At 44.5% G+C, this 18,740-nt stretch overlaps 1 protein-coding gene across 1 annotated transcript in view; it reads right to left on the reverse strand.

Annotated features, from left to right (window-relative positions):
- hcn2b (hyperpolarization activated cyclic nucleotide-gated potassium channel 2b) overlaps positions 1-18,740 on the reverse strand; it is a gene marked incomplete at both ends in the record, with an annotated part of 135,362 nt that overhangs the window by 30,769 nt on the left and 85,853 nt on the right. The window contains 2 exons of the mRNA XM_084307819.1: positions 1,021-1,261; positions 5,390-5,536. Of these exons, the coding sequence (XP_084163945.1) occupies positions 1,021-1,261; positions 5,390-5,536 (388 nt within the window). The remainder of the gene's footprint in view (positions 1-1,020; positions 1,262-5,389; positions 5,537-18,740) is intronic.

An 18,740-nucleotide genomic window follows, 5' to 3' on the forward strand; every position in this document is an offset into this window, starting at 1 on the left:
AAATATAAAACAAAGATTTTTTTTAAATAAACCTTACAGGGGTGGCTGGGTGGCGCAGCGGACATTGTGCTCGTCACCAACGCAAGAGACACCGGTATTGAATCCGGCTGTCGGCGTTGCCTCCGGCTTTGGCCGGCCGTCATACTAACTCAATTGGCAGAGTTAGTGGGTGGAAGTCGATGGGTGGTAATCTGGACGTTGTAAACAGCGACTCCTACAGGTCGGTTGGGGTGCCTGCACAGCAGAGACAGGAAAATGGCGGGGGCAGTGTGAGCCTCCTACACGTTACTCCTCGCCAAATGAGAGTCCGCGCTGGCAGGTGAAAAGATGTGACTGGCTGCCTGCACATGTATCGGAGGGGACACGTGAAGGGCTTCTATCCTCCCTACAACCGGCCAGTGGGGGGGCACATGCAAGCAACGTTCAAGACAGGGGAGGGGAGAATTGGCACGGCTAAATTGGGATGGGAGAAAAATTGAAAAAGGAGGAGAAAAAGTGGATAAAAAAAAATAAACCTTACAGATGTCTTCCATAGACTAACAGGGATTGTGTAAAGTTGCCCAAATAGTGCAAGGAATAGCAATGCATGTCCCCTTTAAAGGGGAGTGGACTGCCCACTCTGCTTAAAAATAATGGAATATAATAGAATCATTGATACCCAGAGAGACAAATAGACCTAACCCACAAATCAATGTTTCTTAAAGGAACACGCCAACATTATGGGAAATCTGCTTACAGTCTTCTCCAGAGTGAGAGCTTAGGACAATGAATGGAAGCAGACAGTACCAGTAGCCTAGCTTAAACTCTGGCAGAGGTAGTAGTTGGCCAGCACTTAGGCTAACCGGTACTGTTTGCTTCCATTCATTGTGCTAAGCTAACATGCAGGTGGATAGCTTTCTACTAAATGCACAGAGAGGAAACCGGTATCTCTCTCGTCTCACTCTGGAGAAGACAGTAAGCGCATTTCCCATAATGTCAACACGTTCCTTTAAGCATCCTGCACCATACGCCACTCCGTACCTCCAAAGTAGGAGCCGTCCATCAGCTTCATGCCCACGTTTCCCTTGGTGAGGACGGTGACAACGCCGTGCTGAATGAAGTACATCTTCTTGCCGATGGTCCCCTCCCTGATGATGTAGTCCATAGGCTGGAAGACTTCAAACCTCAGCTTGGTCAACATGGCCGTCACAAAGTTGGGGTCCGCGTTGGCAAACAGGGGCATGGACGCCACCAGCTTACGGCAGTTGAAGTTCACAATTTCCTGAGTGGGGCGAGAGGAAGCAAGAGAGCAAGTTTCTTTTTAACGTGATCATTAACACATTCAGAGCCACGCCCCTTTGACCATAATAGGGCTACCGGGCCAATAAGGAAGTCAATGGGAGGTCGGTGAAATTTGCGAAGGCTTAAACGATATGGCTTGTAGTCGGCTTGTCTGTGATCATTTATCTAGTATTGTTAAATTAGACATGTATCAGTTTGCTTATCAGCCCAACAGGTCTGTAGGGGATGCTGTATCCATGTGTTTACACACCATCCTGCAGCACCTGGAGGCCTCTGCCACTTATGTACGAATTTTGTTTATTCATTTTAGTTCAGCGTTTAACACGATTGTGCCTTTTAAACTATTTGAAAAACTTAAATTGCTCGGAATTGATGAGTCTCTGTGCTATTTTATTCTAGATTTTCTCTCAGACAGAGAACAAGTGGTTAAAATAGGTAATTTGTTCTCTAGATCCAGGACCTTGAACACTGGGGCCCCCCAGGGCTGTGTTCTCTCTCCTCTGCTCTACTGTCTATACACTAATGACTGTGCCTCCCACTCTGATTCTGTCCGATTTTTTAAATACGCGGATGACACAACAGTAGTGGGACTAATTAAGAACGGGGATGAATCGGCCTATAGAGCTGAAGTCGATAGCTTTGCTGTATGGTGCAAGGAGAACGACCTGCTTTTAAACATATCTAAGACAAAGGAAATTATAGTTGACTTCCGGCGCGGGGAGGCAGTCCACCCTCCTCTGTACATAAACGGCCAGCAGGTGGAGAGGGTAGACAGTTTTAAATTCCTCGGCATCACCATATTGTGATCATTTAAAATGGGAAGTTAACACCAGCCTCATAATTAGCAAAGCCCACCAGAGGCTCCACTCCCTGCGCCAGCTTAAAAAGTTTGGTGTGTCTAGGGAGGCGATGCTCAGCTTTTACTGAGCCACTGTGGAGAGTGTCCTTACCTTCTCAATGACTGTGTGGTACGGAAACACCACCGTCCATGATAGGGGACATTTAGAAAGAACTGTACGCACAGCGTCAAAAATCATCGGCTGTGAGCTCCCCTCTGTGGCCTCCATTTATGCCACACAAATCAGGCAGAAAGGGGAGAAGGTGATCAGGGACCCTTCTCACCCTGCTTACAACCTCTTTAACCCCCTTCCCTCTGGCAGAAGACTCCAAAGTCTCAGGTGCAGGACATCCCGTTTTAAAAACAGTACATATCCCGAGGCTGTCCGTCACCTGAACTCAAGTACAAATGTTCAGGCACTTTGCACAACAAGGGCTAGCACCAGCCGACATGCACTTTAAGGCAATATGCACTTTAAACTGGAACACTGAGCAATTTATTTTAGGTACTGTTGTATTTTTTCTTTTTAATTGTTTGTGTAAAACTTTTATTGTGGGGATTGTATTGCATGTATTCTTGTGTTTTTTATTGTAGGTTTTTATAATGTCTGTACTGTATGTGGCACCAAGACAAATCCCAATCAACCATGGTTGAAATGGCAATACAGTTTTCTATTCTATTCTATTCTATATCTTAAATTATGGCTATGGGTCTAAAACACCCCTCGCTTATCAATGACTTGCTTGCAGTCAACATGTATGAAACGGATTGTTTTTTCATTGGTACATTTCCGTTTTGAATAGGAGTATAGTTTTGGAGAGTTCTAGTAATTCCAGAGAAATTCCGCGATAATAGCTCTTTAGTGGAATACACAAAACACGTTGTAATTTTTTGGCTGATTTATGAATCGTTTTCAAATGAACGCTAGATTATCGATAGTATATGTGTACTTATGCACGCTAGAGAAGCGGGCTGAAAAATTGATTATCCATGCCGTGCTTAGCGCTAATGTTATGCACACACACACACGTTGTGATCGAAAAAAACATCTGATTAATAATAATAATCTTCATTTATATAGCACCTTTCATACACAGAATGCAGCTCAAAGTGCTTAACAAGTCAAGAAGAAACAACACAATAAGCCAAGAAAAAAAAACAGGTATACCATAAGGTCAAAAAAATTTAAATAAATGCAACACTCCCAGACATACCCCACGCGAAGGTAAGGAAAAACTCACTAAAACCTAGCAATAGGAAAAAATGCACCACAGGCAATGTGGAGGAGAGAAACCTTAGAAGGGCCATTCAAGGGGGGATCTCTGTTATGGATAGTGTTGTCTGAGGACCCAATTGCAGAACAAGGGGAGAATAGGCAGACGAGACGTGGAGCCAGAGGTGAATTATATCAAAAAATTTCTTTACTTCACAAAGAGGGCAGCAACAAAGAATACTAAACAAAGAATAGTCTCAAAAAGAGAGCAAGTCCAGAAACACAAAACAAATCACTGCAGGGAAACTTACTATGAAACAGGAGAACAAGGACGTGGATAATAAACAGGGAACCGAAACATCAAACAAGGATCTCAAAACAATGAACTGACACTGGAGTACAGGAAGCACACAGCAGATATAGGCAGACTAATTAAGACATGGGACACAGGAGGACTAATTACCAACGAGGCACACATGGGGAGAGAACCAAGTCCAAACACTCTGGGGAAATAAACAAGGAAGCACAGAGAACTAAACACACAAGAAAAGACTGAACACTAGACAGAGTAAACAACCACCATACAAGGAACTAATAAAACAATTAACAAGGGAACAAGACTAAAGATAACACAAGACTAAAACACATGGGAGACAACACAAAAGCCAAGAATAAAAGTCTGTGCAAAGGTGGGGGCTGTTGAGGAGTAGAGGAAAGTCTGTGCAAAGGTGGGGGCTGTTGAGGAGTAGAGGAAAATCTGTGCAAGGTGGGGGCTGTTGAGGAGTAGAGGAAAGTCTGTGCAAGGGTGGGGGCTGTTGAGGAGGATGGACAGGGGAAAAAGGTCCAGGGACAGGCGGACCCTCACAATCTCCCTTCTTAGATGTCGGTGATAGTAGTGTTGCATGTTGCATTAAAAACAGGCGAACAGTTGGTAAGCATGCACCCATGTGTGTAGTGAAACACAGATGAGTGCATGCGATAGCAACTGAACATTTTGAAAAATTAAATATAGAGCTGATAGTGATAGCAACTGAACATTTTAAAAGCTTAAAGATAGAACTGATAGCGGATCTATTTGAGGCATAGGGGCGCGTCCTCCCGGGAAGTTCTACACTCCGGTCATCACTCCGAGACAGCCGAACATTAACCCAAAACTGGTAACATAGAGTCCTTAACTCACATCATATGTTCTGCAAAAAGATGAATCCAATTCCTGATCGCCATTCCAAATATTGATCGCGTTTATTGATCCAACGTTATAGTCCAAAACACATAATCGAAAGCTGCTCCCAGCCTCCCCAGTGAATGTGGTAACAGATACTGCTTGCCAGATAAGGGAAAACCCCGGACCGGACTTTTTTTCTGATGCACATGCCCACCCAATCCAATCCAATGATGTGCAATACCATCCGGGAGACGATAGGCGGCGGTATTTGCCCTTTTCGAGCTCAGACCCATTCCCAATGATAACGTCAGGTTGGATGGATGAAAAATGTATGGATATAGCTAATAAAAGAAATAACGATTAAAACCCGAGTTTTCTCGTGATTGGCACTGAGCGGTTGGCGAGTTAACCCGACTTTTCTCGTGACTGGCATAGAATGAGTTAAAGGTATAATCTGTAATGCTGTTAAACAGCGACCTCTAGAGAGAATGAGTGTGTGTGTGTGTGTGTGTGCGTGTGTGTGTGTGTGTGTGTGTGTGTGTGTGTGTGTGTGTGTGTGTGTGTGTGTGTGTGTGTGTGTGTGTGTGTGTGTGTGTGTGTGTGTGTGTGTGTGTGTGTGTGTGTGTGTGTGTGTGTGTGTGTGTGTGTGTGTGTGTGTGTGTGTGTGTGTGTGTGCGTGCGTGCGTGCGTGTGTGTGTGTGCGTGTGCTTGTGTAAACACATCTGTTTGTGAATGTCTGATTGTGTGTTGTTTGCATGTGTAAGCGTGTACATTGTCATGTGTAAGCGTTTACATTGTAATGTGTAAGCGTGTACATTGTTATGTGTAAGCATGTACATTGTCATGTGTAAGCATGTACATTGTCATGTCCATCATGCTAGAGTGATGTTACCTCACGCAGTGGCTCATTAAGCTCCTCCAGGATGCTCTCCTCATCAAACATCTTGCCCTGGTATCTGTGCTCATAGTAGTCATGGATTTTCTGTCGGAAGTCGGCTGGCAGCTTGTGGAAAGACATGTACTGCTCCACTTGTTTGTACTGGAAGACAGAGAGAAGGATGCAGAGGGGGGGGGGGGGTGGAGACGGGGCAGAGGATGGAATGAGGATGATGCATATACAGTATGTAAATCAGAACTTACATTGGTTCCACCCCTTGTGTTACAGAGAGATGTGTGCTATTTTGTGCTGGTGACCGCATTAGTCAAATGAGTTCCCCCTCATATCATTTCGCAAAGTAACCTCATTATGAAAGGGGCAATCCAACTATTTGCGAGCCTGATGAGGCTGTATGCGAAACGCACCATCCACAAAGTTTTACCTTGCACTTAAAGATATAATGAAATAAAAGAGGAAGCAATTAAGCCTCCTTGCATATGGTGGACCCTTTGTTTAATTGCTGACCAATTATTTGTGTCCCAGCTAAATAATATAGTGGAGAAGTCCATATTCATTACCACCAAAACATCTGACAAACTGGCAAACTCCTACTCTTGACTGTCCCTTCAGTATGGTCACATTACTACAGACAGAGTGCTCAACAGGCCTGGACATTCAAACCCCAGTGAGTTGAAGCCTGAGCCCGGCTCTCCCAAGAAGATCATCACATGCCTGAGACTGACCCGGAAACCCGGAGAGAAAAAAATGTTAATAATGATTTGGATTGCACATTTTTTGTATTTGAGTATGTAGTACTAGTAGGCTAATCTCCTTACATGTGAGCATCTACCATTTAACAAGTAGAGAAAGTGTTGACAATTGAATGACTGAATGAATGAAATTAGCAATAATGTTATATATATATATATATATATATATATATATATATATATATATATATATATATATATATATATATATATATATATATATATATATATATATATATATATATATATATATATATATATATGTAGCACCCTGAATATTCGACTATTATTCAGAAGTGCTGACTTGCCTTTTATCTCCCCTTTGTGCACAAAGACATATTAACTAGTTTCCATTGATATTCTCTCGAACAATGACGCAAGTTTCTCCTTCTCTCACCGGCTGGAATATGGATTATAAACAGTAAACTGAATCATATTCAATCCACCCAGTTCTTCCTGTGGGGCTAGCAGGAGGGCTGTCTTGGACCCACAGAGTAGCTTCAGTTAAGGTAGCCCCAGATTATTATTGCGCGTCAACCCGCAGCCAGCAGCCTGTCTTCACCGGCGGTCTACATCTGCTCTGCACCGGCGGTCGTCAGCCTAGCACAGGAGTTTGTCCCGTCCAGCAGAGGTCGCCATCACCCAGCACGCGCCTCCAGCCCGCTACTGCCCCCTCTGCCTAACACAGCTTGCTAGCTCCTGAGACAAGAGCGTTCGACGCCATCTTACCACCCGGACAGCGAGTGGTGCGGCGAGGCCGCCATCTTGGTTGAGTACACTGGCGCTTCGGTGCTCAGGATCCTATTGCACAGTACACAGTAAGCAATCGCTTAAACAGGATGTGCCATAGAGGTTGTGCTAGACTCCGTATTACTTCCGGGCACTCGCTATAGGTCCCGGGACTCTGGCTCGTCACGCTACACAGTGATCGATTGCCAATAACTCGATAAACAACATGATTTGGACGTATATACCATTATACAAGCTGGAGATGGACCGGGTAAATTTACATCCCATAATGATAAGATTTCAACTCTACGATGATCGCCCAACGGCGCGCGGAGACTGGGGTGAGTTTCAGCGTGTAACGTTACCGTCTTCGATACTAACTGCTATTATCAACATTTGACCCACATTAGATGATTGGTATAACGCTGCCCACGGAATTATAAACGCCCCCTAGCCCATCCGGTCAACATCAGATGACGTGTAGTAACTTCTAGAAGTACGTCTAGTTGGAATTTTTTATATCGCGCTGATTGCCATAAAACTGTATTGCATCATCAATATAATGCATTTGGGGCTATAGATCACGTTCTGGAGAAAGCTGCAGAAAGAGATGAAAACATACTTATACATTAGACCATACTTTACTATGAATATGTGAATGAAAAAGTTTAACGTTGCTACACAATGAACAATACATATAGGACTTTGAATGGGCCCTAATAATGGCAATGTAGCAATAGAATTTAAAAAGTTATAGCTATGCAAAGAAGGGGTACTTCTCCATAGACAAATAGAGCCGGCAACCTATGGTATATCATGAATTTAACCCAAGGCAACCAAAGTGTTAGTAATATTTTCCCATCTACTTAACCCTTTCCCTGTGGGGAGGTTACCGACCTGTTGTTATATAAGTAAAGCCTTAGAGAGGTATTATCACTACTATATAAGTAAAGCCTGAGAGAGGTATTATCCCTGGTACTAACCCAGACGTGGGTGATGAGTCAAGCACATTGAAGTATATTATATTTGGGTCGGCAATACCTGGTTCTATACAGTGTGGGTGTATTTTACAAGTGTTACAAGAGATGGAATTACACCCTTTACTATTGACTATTTGTAACTGCACAGTACAAATAAGGATAAAGAACGTAGATGGGAGTCCTGTGTGCGTGTCCATTCCTGAGCCTATTCTTAACTCTTTTGGTGTGGGTAACGTTAATACAATTAACCCCTTCCTATCCAACTTCCCCCTTTCCACTATAAGGTTTCTAATGTCACCGAGGGAGGGTACTGCTTGCGGGAGGAACTAAGTTATTTATTTACAATTCAGTCACTAGGTGTGGGAGGGTTAAAGGAGGTATTGGGGGAAGTGAGAGCGAGTTGGGGAGTACTGCTGACCGCCCCGGAAAGGCGAGGAAGACCAGAGTACCAGACCAGGTTGGTAAATCCCGGGCCCCATCCACTCCTACTGCCGGCCTCCAGTTGACGCTCCCGGCCCAAAGACGAAGGTGCAGTCAGACGGAGCTCTACTTATTTATTTAAAAGATTATTTGCAGCCCGAGCCCTACCTGACCAACTAATTCGCATAAATGTTCTGCCCGAACCAGGTTGCTGGAGAGGCATGTCTTTTTACTCTTAAAGGTATAATCTGTAATGCTGTTAACACTTTGATTGCCACTCACGGCTAATCTCGGGTTTACGATAGTTACGTTGAAAGCCACGTCACGCTTTTCTCTGAATTTTTTTAATTTTAATTTTTTGCGATCTGAAATCATATTGCATCACCCGAGCCTACCGTTGGAAATCCAGGGGCCGCCGACGATCACCCTTTTGGAATGGACTCAATGAAAATGGATGGGGGAAAAAAAATATTCCAGTCCACATTTTCCAGTCCACTGATGCAGCCGGAGTTACCAGAGTTCATTCTGGATCCTCTGAGCCGCGGCAAGCATGGGTTATACTGTACACACGTTGGATCAATATACTTATCGATTTTTTAGAATGGTGATCAGGAATTGGAATATACCATTTGGATACCATCTGATGTCAGGTAAGGAATCTATGTTATCAGTGTTAGGATAATCAGACTCGTTTTCGAGGAGATATAAGCTTTTTTGTGATATGTGCTCTAGCTGTTTCACTGTAAAATCCATGAGGAAATGAAAGCAGCTATTATCAGCACGCGGCTCGAACGTGCGTGCGTGCACGTATACTATTGATCATCTAGCGTTTATTTGAAAACGATTCATAAATAGGCCGACAAATATCAACGTTCTGGAATATTCCAGTAAAAGGCGATTGTCATAGAATATGTTGTTTTTCACCTGAAAACGGGTGCTTTTCAAAATGCTCTCAAACGGAAATGAAGTGATAAAAAACCAATCTGCCTTGACAACACTGACTGGAAAATGATTCTTTGATAAGCGACGGGCAGATTAGACACATAGCCATAATTTAAAACATAGATTAGGCGATATTAACGTTAACATTGGGAGTGGACCGTGGCATTCAAGGGGGTAAAAAGGAAAACACAGCATGGCGCTCAAAGTGTTAAACAGCTACCTCTAGGCAAAAGAGCTGCTTGTTTACTTTATTTGCTTTGGTCTGACGTGTGGTTTGGAGTTTAGTAACTTATTCTACTTTGAATTTCTCCAGACCTCTCTTGACGAAGCCTGAGCTGTGGCCAGCAGTAGCAACCGCTCCCCTGTACCCACTGAAATCCAATCCGACCAAACTAATTAGCATCCATTTTGTGCCCGAACCCGGCCATACCTGACAGGCATTTTGTGCCCGAACCCGGCCTACCTGACAGGCACCAGACACCTGCAGGCTCGGGTTGAAACTAAGAACCACAGAACAGACACACCGCATTTGTATTTTCCATTTTGAACCTCAATAGCATGTTTGCATCTTGTTTTGCCCCGATAACACAGATTAAAAAACTTGTAATGGTCTCTCTCTGTGAACTGTAGACTATAGAGATATTGTGAGACGTAGAGCTCCACAGACGGGAAGCTCCTGTGGCCTGCAGTCTGTGTAGCCGTGGGAGGGAATAGTGATGAAGTTGTTGAGGAAGCGTGACAGCCATGTAAAAGCCCACGAGTATTCATCACGCTCTACCGTGTCTAGAAGAGGTGTGTGCTCCAGGAGGACACTATCTATTGTACATCCTTTAAAAACAGCATCTATCTGTCTCACTGTCTCGCTGTCTCACTGTCTCGCTGTCTCACTGTCTCACTGTCTCTCTGTCTCACTGTCTCGCTGTCTCACTGTCTCACTGTCGCTCTGTCGCTCTGTCTCTCTGTCTCGCTGTATCTCTGTCTCACTGTCTGACTGTCTCTCTGTCTCACTTTCTCGCTGTCTCACTGTCTCTCTGTCTCACTGTCTGACTGTCTCTCTGTCTCACTGTCTCTCTGTCTCACTGTCTCTCTGTCTCACTGTCTCTCTGTCTCTCTGTCTCACTGTCTCTCTGTCACTCTGTCTCACTGTCTCTCTGTCACTCTGTCTCACTGTCTGACTGTCTCTCTGTCTCTCTGTCTCTCTGTCTCACTGTCTCTCTGTCACTCTGTCTCACTGTCTCTCTGTCTCACTGTCTCTCTGTCACTCTGTCTCACTGTCTGACTGTCTCTCTGTCTCACTGTCTGACTGTCTCTCTGTCACTCTGTCTCACTGTCTCTCTGTCACTCTGTCTCACTGTCTGACTGTCTCTCTGTCTCACTGTCTCTCTGTCTCACTGTATCTCTGTCTCTCTGTCTCTCTTTCTCGCTGTCTCTCTGTCTCTCTGTCTCACTGTCTCACTGTCTCTCTGTCTCACTGTCTGACTGTCTCTCTGTGACTCTGTATCTCTGTCTCTCTGTCTCTCTGTCTCACTGTCTCTCTGTCTCTGTCTCTCTGTCTCTCTGTCTCACTGTCTCTGTCTCTCTGTCACTCTGTCTCTCTGTCTCTCTGTCTCACTGTCTCTGTTTCTCTGTCTCTCTGTCTCTCTTTCTCACTGTCTCTGTCTCACTGTCTCTGTTTCTCTGTTTCTCTGTCTCTCTGTCTCACTGTCTCTCTTTCTCACTGTCTGACTGTCTCTCTGTCTCTCTGTCTCTCTGTCTCACTGTCTCTCTGTCTCTCTGTCACTCTGTCTGACTGTCTCTCTATCTCACTGTCTGACTGTCTCTCTGTCTCTCTGTCTCTCTATCTCTCTGTCTCACTGTTTCTCTGTCTCTCTGTCTCACTGTCTCTCTGTCTCTCTGTCTCTTTGTCTCGCTGTCTCTCTGTCTCACTGTCTGACTGTCTCTCTGTCTCACTGTCTCTCTGTCTCACTGTCTCTCTGTCTCTCTGTCTCACTGTCTCACTGTCTCTCTGTCTCTCTGTCTCTCTGTCTCTCTGTCTCTCTGTCACTCTGCCTGACTGTCTCTCTGTCTCACTGTCTCACTGTCTCTCTGTCTCTCTGTCTCACTGTCTCTCTGTCTCTCTGTCTCACTGTCTCTCTGTCTCTCTGTCTCTCTGTCTCTCTGTCACTCTGTCTGACTGTCTCTCTGTCTCACTGTCTCTCTGTCTCTCTGTCTCTCTGTCACTCTGTCTGACTGTCTCTCTGTCTGACTGTCTCTCTGTCTCACTGTCTCTCTGTCTGACTGTCTCACTGTCTCTCTGTCTCTCTGTCTCACAGTCTCTCTGTCTCTCTGCCTCACTGTCTCTCTGTCTCACTGTCTCTCTGTCTCACTGTCTGACTGTCTCACTGTCTCTCTGTCTCTCTGTCTCACTGTCTCTCTGTCTCTCTGCCTCACTGTCTCTCTGTCTCTCTGTCTCACTGTCTCGCTGTCTCACCGTCTCACTGTCTCTCTGTCTGACTGTCTCACTGTCTCTCTGCCTCACTGTCTCTCTGTCTCACTGTCTCTCTGTCTCACTGTCTCACTGTCTCACTGTCTCTCTGTCTCTGTAAAAATTGTCTCTATGCAGCTCTAGTGTAGCTTCACATTTCATTCCGCCAGGACGAAGCCATGTCTAAAATAGACAAAACATCAACAGCCTTTTTCTATCCTGACATCATTCAAATGAACCAAGGGGGAAAATATGACGTAATCAAGGCTCTTGTCAGAGTAAGATGGATAAATATTTGATCAGAACCAGCATGCAATAACGTCCTCAGATACTATTCTGAGATGCAAAGATGTTTGTTATTTACGTTGGAAGTGATAAATATGTAAGTACTGTACAGTATGTGAGTGTATATACAGTATCAGGGGAAATCCAGAGCTGGAAAAGCAGAGTATTCATAGCACATCATGTTTGCTTATCGGAAAGAAGGTCACATTGCATTTCAATGATGCACACAATGGTATTTTCTCCAGCAGGCTACTATGTGTATATACATTGCAGCCAGAATGTCCATCTCTCGGCAGGGCTGTCACACACTGGCGCGCATGTCGCGGCACTTTGCCCTCGTCTGTCGGGCTCCGGGCTGCGTTTTTGCCAATCAACCAATATATTGTATGGTCTTGTCAATACATTGTATGGTCTTGTCAATATTCCAATGTACAGTTTTGCTTGTACAGTTGTACAGTGTCCCCCACCCACCCCTCCTACCCAACCTCCCCGCCAGTTGTGTAATGCGCAGCATTACACAACACTGGGTACTCGTTCCGGACAGATATCCAGAACTTTGCGAGGGCCTGTCCAGTGAACTTGACTTTCAGTAGCTCGTCACATGAAAGATCATTGAGAGCTTCCTGCTCAGACAGTGGCCTGTTGCATCATGCGTAATGAACAAAATCTCCGCTGATTATCCTGGAGTGCCACTAACGGAGCTCATTATCAGCACATTTCTCTGCCAATGGGTTGTTTTTGTCTGCAAGGAAAATCTGCGCTTCTTCTCTGAGTTAAACCTCTTAACCTCTTAAGGCCGGAACCCTATTTTCTGAAAATCCGCCTAAAATACATACCTAAGTAAATGGAAGATTGCTCCACTTCTACAAGGTCCATTAGCATGTTCTTGGTATCTAGGGACATCTATGGACCTCATTGAATGTATTCCCAGTGTCAGAAATATTGTGTCTATTACTAAGCTTGCTTAAATTGTGATATGAATTGAGAATATGAATTATGATTTTTCTTTGCATCTTTGACAGTGATTAACACCATGCTAAAAAATTACCAGACATGAAAAACTGCCACTAAGATCGTTCAGTACCTTATTGAGATCACGTGTACAATAAATCTAAGGAAATTAATAAAGGGAAGATGATTAAACAGAAGGTTTTGTAGATACAGTACTGAATTCTGCCATCCGGACCCATGCAATTTGAAATATTATTATAGAATATAGAATATGAGGCCTATAAATGACCTTATTATAGCCAACTTGCACATCTATGGATCGGGCCAAATCTACTCTTTCCAATGGCAGAGTTCAATTTGGATTTAGTATCACTAGGCGTGCATGAAGAACCGAGAATGAAATCTACTGTAAATACAGTCAGCTTTTAATTTTTGCGACAGGTCCTGTGAGGGCTGGCCCAGTACCGCACGCTTCCAGGTACCAATTACCTTCACGCACCTGAAGGGAGTTTCAGCTCGATGGGAGCCCTTGTATACTCGGGGTTTCTGAACGTTCAGTGTCCGGTCGTTTTGCTTACCACCACCTGCTGCTTGTTCCTCCTGTGTTGTTTCTCCGTTGTTTTCTCCAGTACGTTCCTGGAGATCGCCGCTGTTACCCCTCTCTGCCCCCATGGACCCGTGCCTCGTTCTTTCTCCCGTTGCCCTCGGTGAGTTTTTGGAAGTATATTTTTGATGCTCTGTTTTCCTCATTCTTTCCTGGACTCAAGACCTGCATTCTGTTTTTGTGTGTTCCGTTAACACTGAAGAGGTGTCGCTTGTTTTAGTTACTGGACTCTACTTATTACTGGACTGCCTCGTAATCCATACGCTCGTTTATTGACACTCTTTTTCTCTGTTCCTCCCGAGTGGATATACAAGAAGCTGCAGAGCCGCAGAGCCAGGGCCGCAGCGCCACAGAGCCCACTCTGCTCTGGGCCGAGCTGCAGAGCCGCAGAGCCTACTCTGCTCAAGGACATTCCCCCTGAATGCTTTATGTTGTTTTTTTGCTCTTTCTGTTTGTAAATAAATACGCCCATTGTTTTTGGCTAACTCTGAACTACCTGTCTGTGTCATGCTTTTGGGGTTGTTTACAAACCATAACATTACGACCCGAGCATGTCGACCCCAGCCGACACAGGCAGTGTTAGAGCAGCCTTGGCAGGTCAGATCCAGCTGACCAACGACCACACCCAACAGCTAGGCGCGGCTGCGGCTGCTGTGCAGGACCTCCGGGCCCAGGTTCAGCCTATCCAGATTTCTCTTGACACTCTGACCACCCAGCAGACTGTCCAGGGTAATCAGCAGGCTGATATCCTGCACCAGCTGCAGGCTCTCAGTGCAGCATTTAACTCTCAACTCCCCCCACCCACCCAACCACCTCCAATGTACAGTCCCCCCCACCCCCCCCCCCCCCCCCCCCACCTACCCAACCTCCTCCAATGTACAGTTTCTACGTCAAATGTATATACTCTCTTTTCTGGACTCTTTTCGTATCACAAAAAGTACTGTATTTGCAAATCTGGTATGTCATAAATGTATAGATGTAGCAGTACTGTCTATCTGTACGTCATGTATGTCATATATGTTATGATGAATTGAAAATGGGGGACCCTGATGTAAACAAGACGAAAGTCTTTCTCTGGTCTGCATCCCCTTAACAATTGTATGTATTGAGCTGTACTGTACTGTACCCATTCTGCAATCTGTTAATAAAGTTTTCAATCAATCAATCAATCAATTGTTGGAAAGTTGAGTTTGCAGACTCATGCATGTGCTATAAGTATACAGTTATAATAAATCGCAAATGACTTTGGGTATTCAATCGTCAAACCCCCCCCCCCAAAGATAGCCCCATTTGTGCCCGATGCTTAAGAGGTTAAGGCTACACCTGAGATGCCCACATACACAGTACATTTCGCAGAGTAAATTTTACTCAAACTGAGTAAAATGTACTCACTTTGAGTAAAATTTACTCTGCGAAATGTAGTAGGATCCTGTCAGGGGAGGAAACTAACTTTTTGGCTTACCAGCCAACTGGCGGGTATCTGATTTTTTTTACCAGCCAAATAGATTTTTTACCAGACAAAAAAAATCGCTAATTGTGATAATTACTTCTTTGTACGTCTTCGTCTAAATTGATTTTCAATCATAGTAAATTAATCACACTGTCTCTACTCTTCAAAATATTACATCATTAAATCACATATTAACATGAAAGAGGGAACTATTCTGGACTGGGTTGGGCTGAACTGGGCAGTGAAAGATGCTGGGTTGGGCTGGTCTAGGTTATACTGAATGATGAATTGAAAATGGGGGACCCTGATGTAAACAAGACGAAAGTCTTTCTCTGGTCTGCATCCCCTTAACAATTGCATGTATTGAGCCGTACTGTACTGTACCCATTCTGCAATCTGTTAAATAAAGTTTTCATTCATCACAGCTCAACTACTAGGAATGTGTGTCTGACTCTTAAGTGCAGGAAATATTCATCAGAAAGGGGGGACATGATGGAGGGAATGGAAAGAGCAGGTTTGACAGGAGCAGGGTTGAAGGGATTGATTGATTGAAAAGTTTATTAACAGATTGCAGAATGGGTACAGTACAGTTCAATACATACAATTGTTAAGGGGATGCAGACCAGAGAAAGACTTTCGTCTTGTTTACATCAGGGTCCCCCATTTTCAATTCATCATAACATATTGGAGTGTGGAGGAAGTGGACAAGGCATTAAGCAAACAGGACTGAAATGGGGGACCCTGATGTAAACAAGACTAAAGTCCTTCTCTGGTCTGCATCCCCTTAACAATTGTGTGTATTGAGCTGTACTGTATTGTACCCATTCTGCAATCTGTTAATAAAGTTTTCAATCAATCAATCAATACTGGGTTGGGCAGTGAAAGAACCAAGCATTTCACTGTAATGTAATAGCTAAATAAAACAACTTGAACTTGACTTGTTACATTTGCACTCTGGTTGTATGCCAAATGTATTCTGGTTGTACTGTACTTGTGCTGTAAGATGACAATACATTGGAACCGAATCGACAACGCTAGGGGTTCAGCAGGTGTGTTCTGAATGCCAAGTATGACAACATCACCGTTGTGAAGGGCATATGGGCGAGTGGTGATATGCTGGGAAACCCGGTAATAATAAAATGTCACTCGGCTGCATTTAAGCAAAGCCGCTCAGTATAGTCGTCCACTATGTTGAATGCGCGTTATGGTAGCTTGTTACATGCTAGGTAGCTAGCCGGCTAATGCCTGTTGACTTGTCATTCTCATCCGACTCGAAGGAGACGCGTCGCGTGCTGTTGTTCGCCCCCATGTCAGACCGCACCGATATCCGAAAGCGACGACTCTACATGCAATTATTTTCATCCACTCATGTGTTTTTGTAAGTTTGTCTACGTTGTCAAGCCGGCTGCCGGTGGCAGGAGTTTGTAGGTCTGCGCGCAGTGATCTGTCCACTTCCCCTAGATGGGCGGCATCTTCTAGAAAACGAGTGTTCATTGGAGGAGCTTAGAGCGCATCTGTACAACGATGATGTTCATTGGTTATGGTCTGATTATTATGTGGCGCAAATGGGAGGAATCAAGGGGGGAGTCAGAGTTCGGTTTGTGTCAGTGAGCGAATCAGCAGATTGCAGAATGATTTTTTTGTTTTGTTTTGTAATTACTAGTACTCGCCAGACTGGCGAGTGCTCTTCATGAATTACTCGCCAAACGTAAAAAATACTCGCAATTGGCGAGTAAAGTGGCCTAATTTCCTCCCCTGGATCCTGTGATCCAACGTATCAAAGGAGGCTGTGAGCACCAGGATCACAGGACGACCTGAGTCAGCGGCCAGGAGCAAATAATTTTGGACTCTCATGAGTGCCGTTTCAGTGCTGTGAGATGTTTTGAAACCAGACTGGAATTTCTCATGGATCGTATTGATAGCAAGGAAGGATTGTAACTGGACATAGACTACAGTACTCACTCAAGGACTTTGGACAGAAAAGGTCATTGAGAGATGGGCCTGAAATTGGAAAGAACAGAGGGGTCGAGATTTTTCTTTTTGATCAATGGCTACACCACAGCGTGCTTGAAGGCAGCAGGGACACATCCAGAGCTGAGGCAGGTGTTAATCAACCACAAAATAATTGGGCCGACAAAAACTTCCTTGAGAAGGCAAGAGGGAAGGCTATCTAATGGGCCGTTAGTGGGCCGCAGGTGTTTGAGGGCGTAGGTGTCAGAGAGGGAGGAGAGAGAGACAGGCTCGAACTGCTGGAAAACAGCAAGCTATGTGGTGCAGAGGAGGGGGAGGGAGAGGAGTAGCAGAGGTGTCAGATGGTCTGAGTGCAGAGATTTAGTCAATGAAGAAATGTAGAAAGCTTTCACAGAGAGCAGATGAGGGGACAACAGGGGACACATGACGGGGGTTGATGAGGGAGTTTAGGACATTAAAAAAGAACCTGGGGTTTGTGACTATGTGAATATACTAATGTAGAAATATACTCAGTTTCTGATGTTTTTACGGCTTGAGACAGATCTCCTATACCTCCAATACTGTTGGTATTGTGTTTTGCTGTATGTTTTGAGGGCTAAACGGAGTGTTTCCCCATTCAGCGAGCAGAACTGTCTTTTGGGTTTATATTTATGAACAGTAAATAGGACTCACTTTTACGTATCACTGACTTCCTATAAACACAAACACACACACACACACACACACACACACACACACACACACACACACGCACACACACACACACACACATACACTCACACACACACACACACACACACACATGCACACACACACACACACACACTGTCACTCACACACACACGCACACACATGTGCACACACACACACATGTGCACACGCACACTCACACTGAATACCCCAGAGAGTAAACAGCATGTGACTCATAACAATTGAGTCGCACAGCAGAAGAATCACATTAGTCAGTCAGTTTCATGTTTTCAGATGAGGGATGTTTTCAAAATCCATGATATAAAAGACTGTAAGATCTTTGTGTACATATATTCATAGCTAAATAATGGGGATGGTGTGCACGTTTAGATGATTTGAAACAAAGAGACTACTCTGTTAGAACATACACTGTTTACTGTACAACATTACTGTAAAACTCCACCGGCCACCTTTTCACCTCATTTTGTCTGGAGGTAAAAGCTATTGTTTAGCAATGATGTTATGCCCCAAACAAGGAAGATGTAACGAGTCGGACCCAAAACCTTTACATTCACAATATTGAATGAAACGATTTTAACAGCAGCCATCTTGGAGCCATGGATGAATAAATTATATGCATGAAATGAGCTGTCAAGAACCATAGAGTTGAGCATGTGGATGTCAAACATGAACCACCTGGCTCCTTATCTGCTGCTGTCCTGATGCTAGCTAAAGATGTCATCTCTCTCTCTCTCTCTCTCTCTCTCTCTCTCTCTCTCTCTCTCTCTCTCTCTCTCTCTCTCTCTCTCTCTCTCTCTCTCTCTCTCTGCGTGAGTCATTCCTCTGTGTGATGATGGATGACTGAAGGTGCACCAGCTGTCAGGCAGGGGGTCAGGGGGAGAGGGGTTCTCTCCAAGGCCACTCTCCCTCTCTGAGGCCACACACGACAGAGAAGACCCCACACCTGTGGCTGTGCCTTCAATGCTGTCTGCCAATAAGCAGGTGTGGAGGAATATACTCGGGTCAATGAATGTACTAGTCCAGGGGTTCTCAAACTTTTTTATAGCACCACCCCATTTTATTTATGATTTTTTTTGGCGACCCCACACT

Source organism: Notolepis coatsorum (genome assembly GCF_963971535.1).
Source record: "Notolepis coatsorum genome assembly, chromosome: 2".
In the NCBI taxonomy this organism is placed as follows: Eukaryota; Metazoa; Chordata; class Actinopteri; order Aulopiformes; family Paralepididae; genus Notolepis; species Notolepis coatsorum.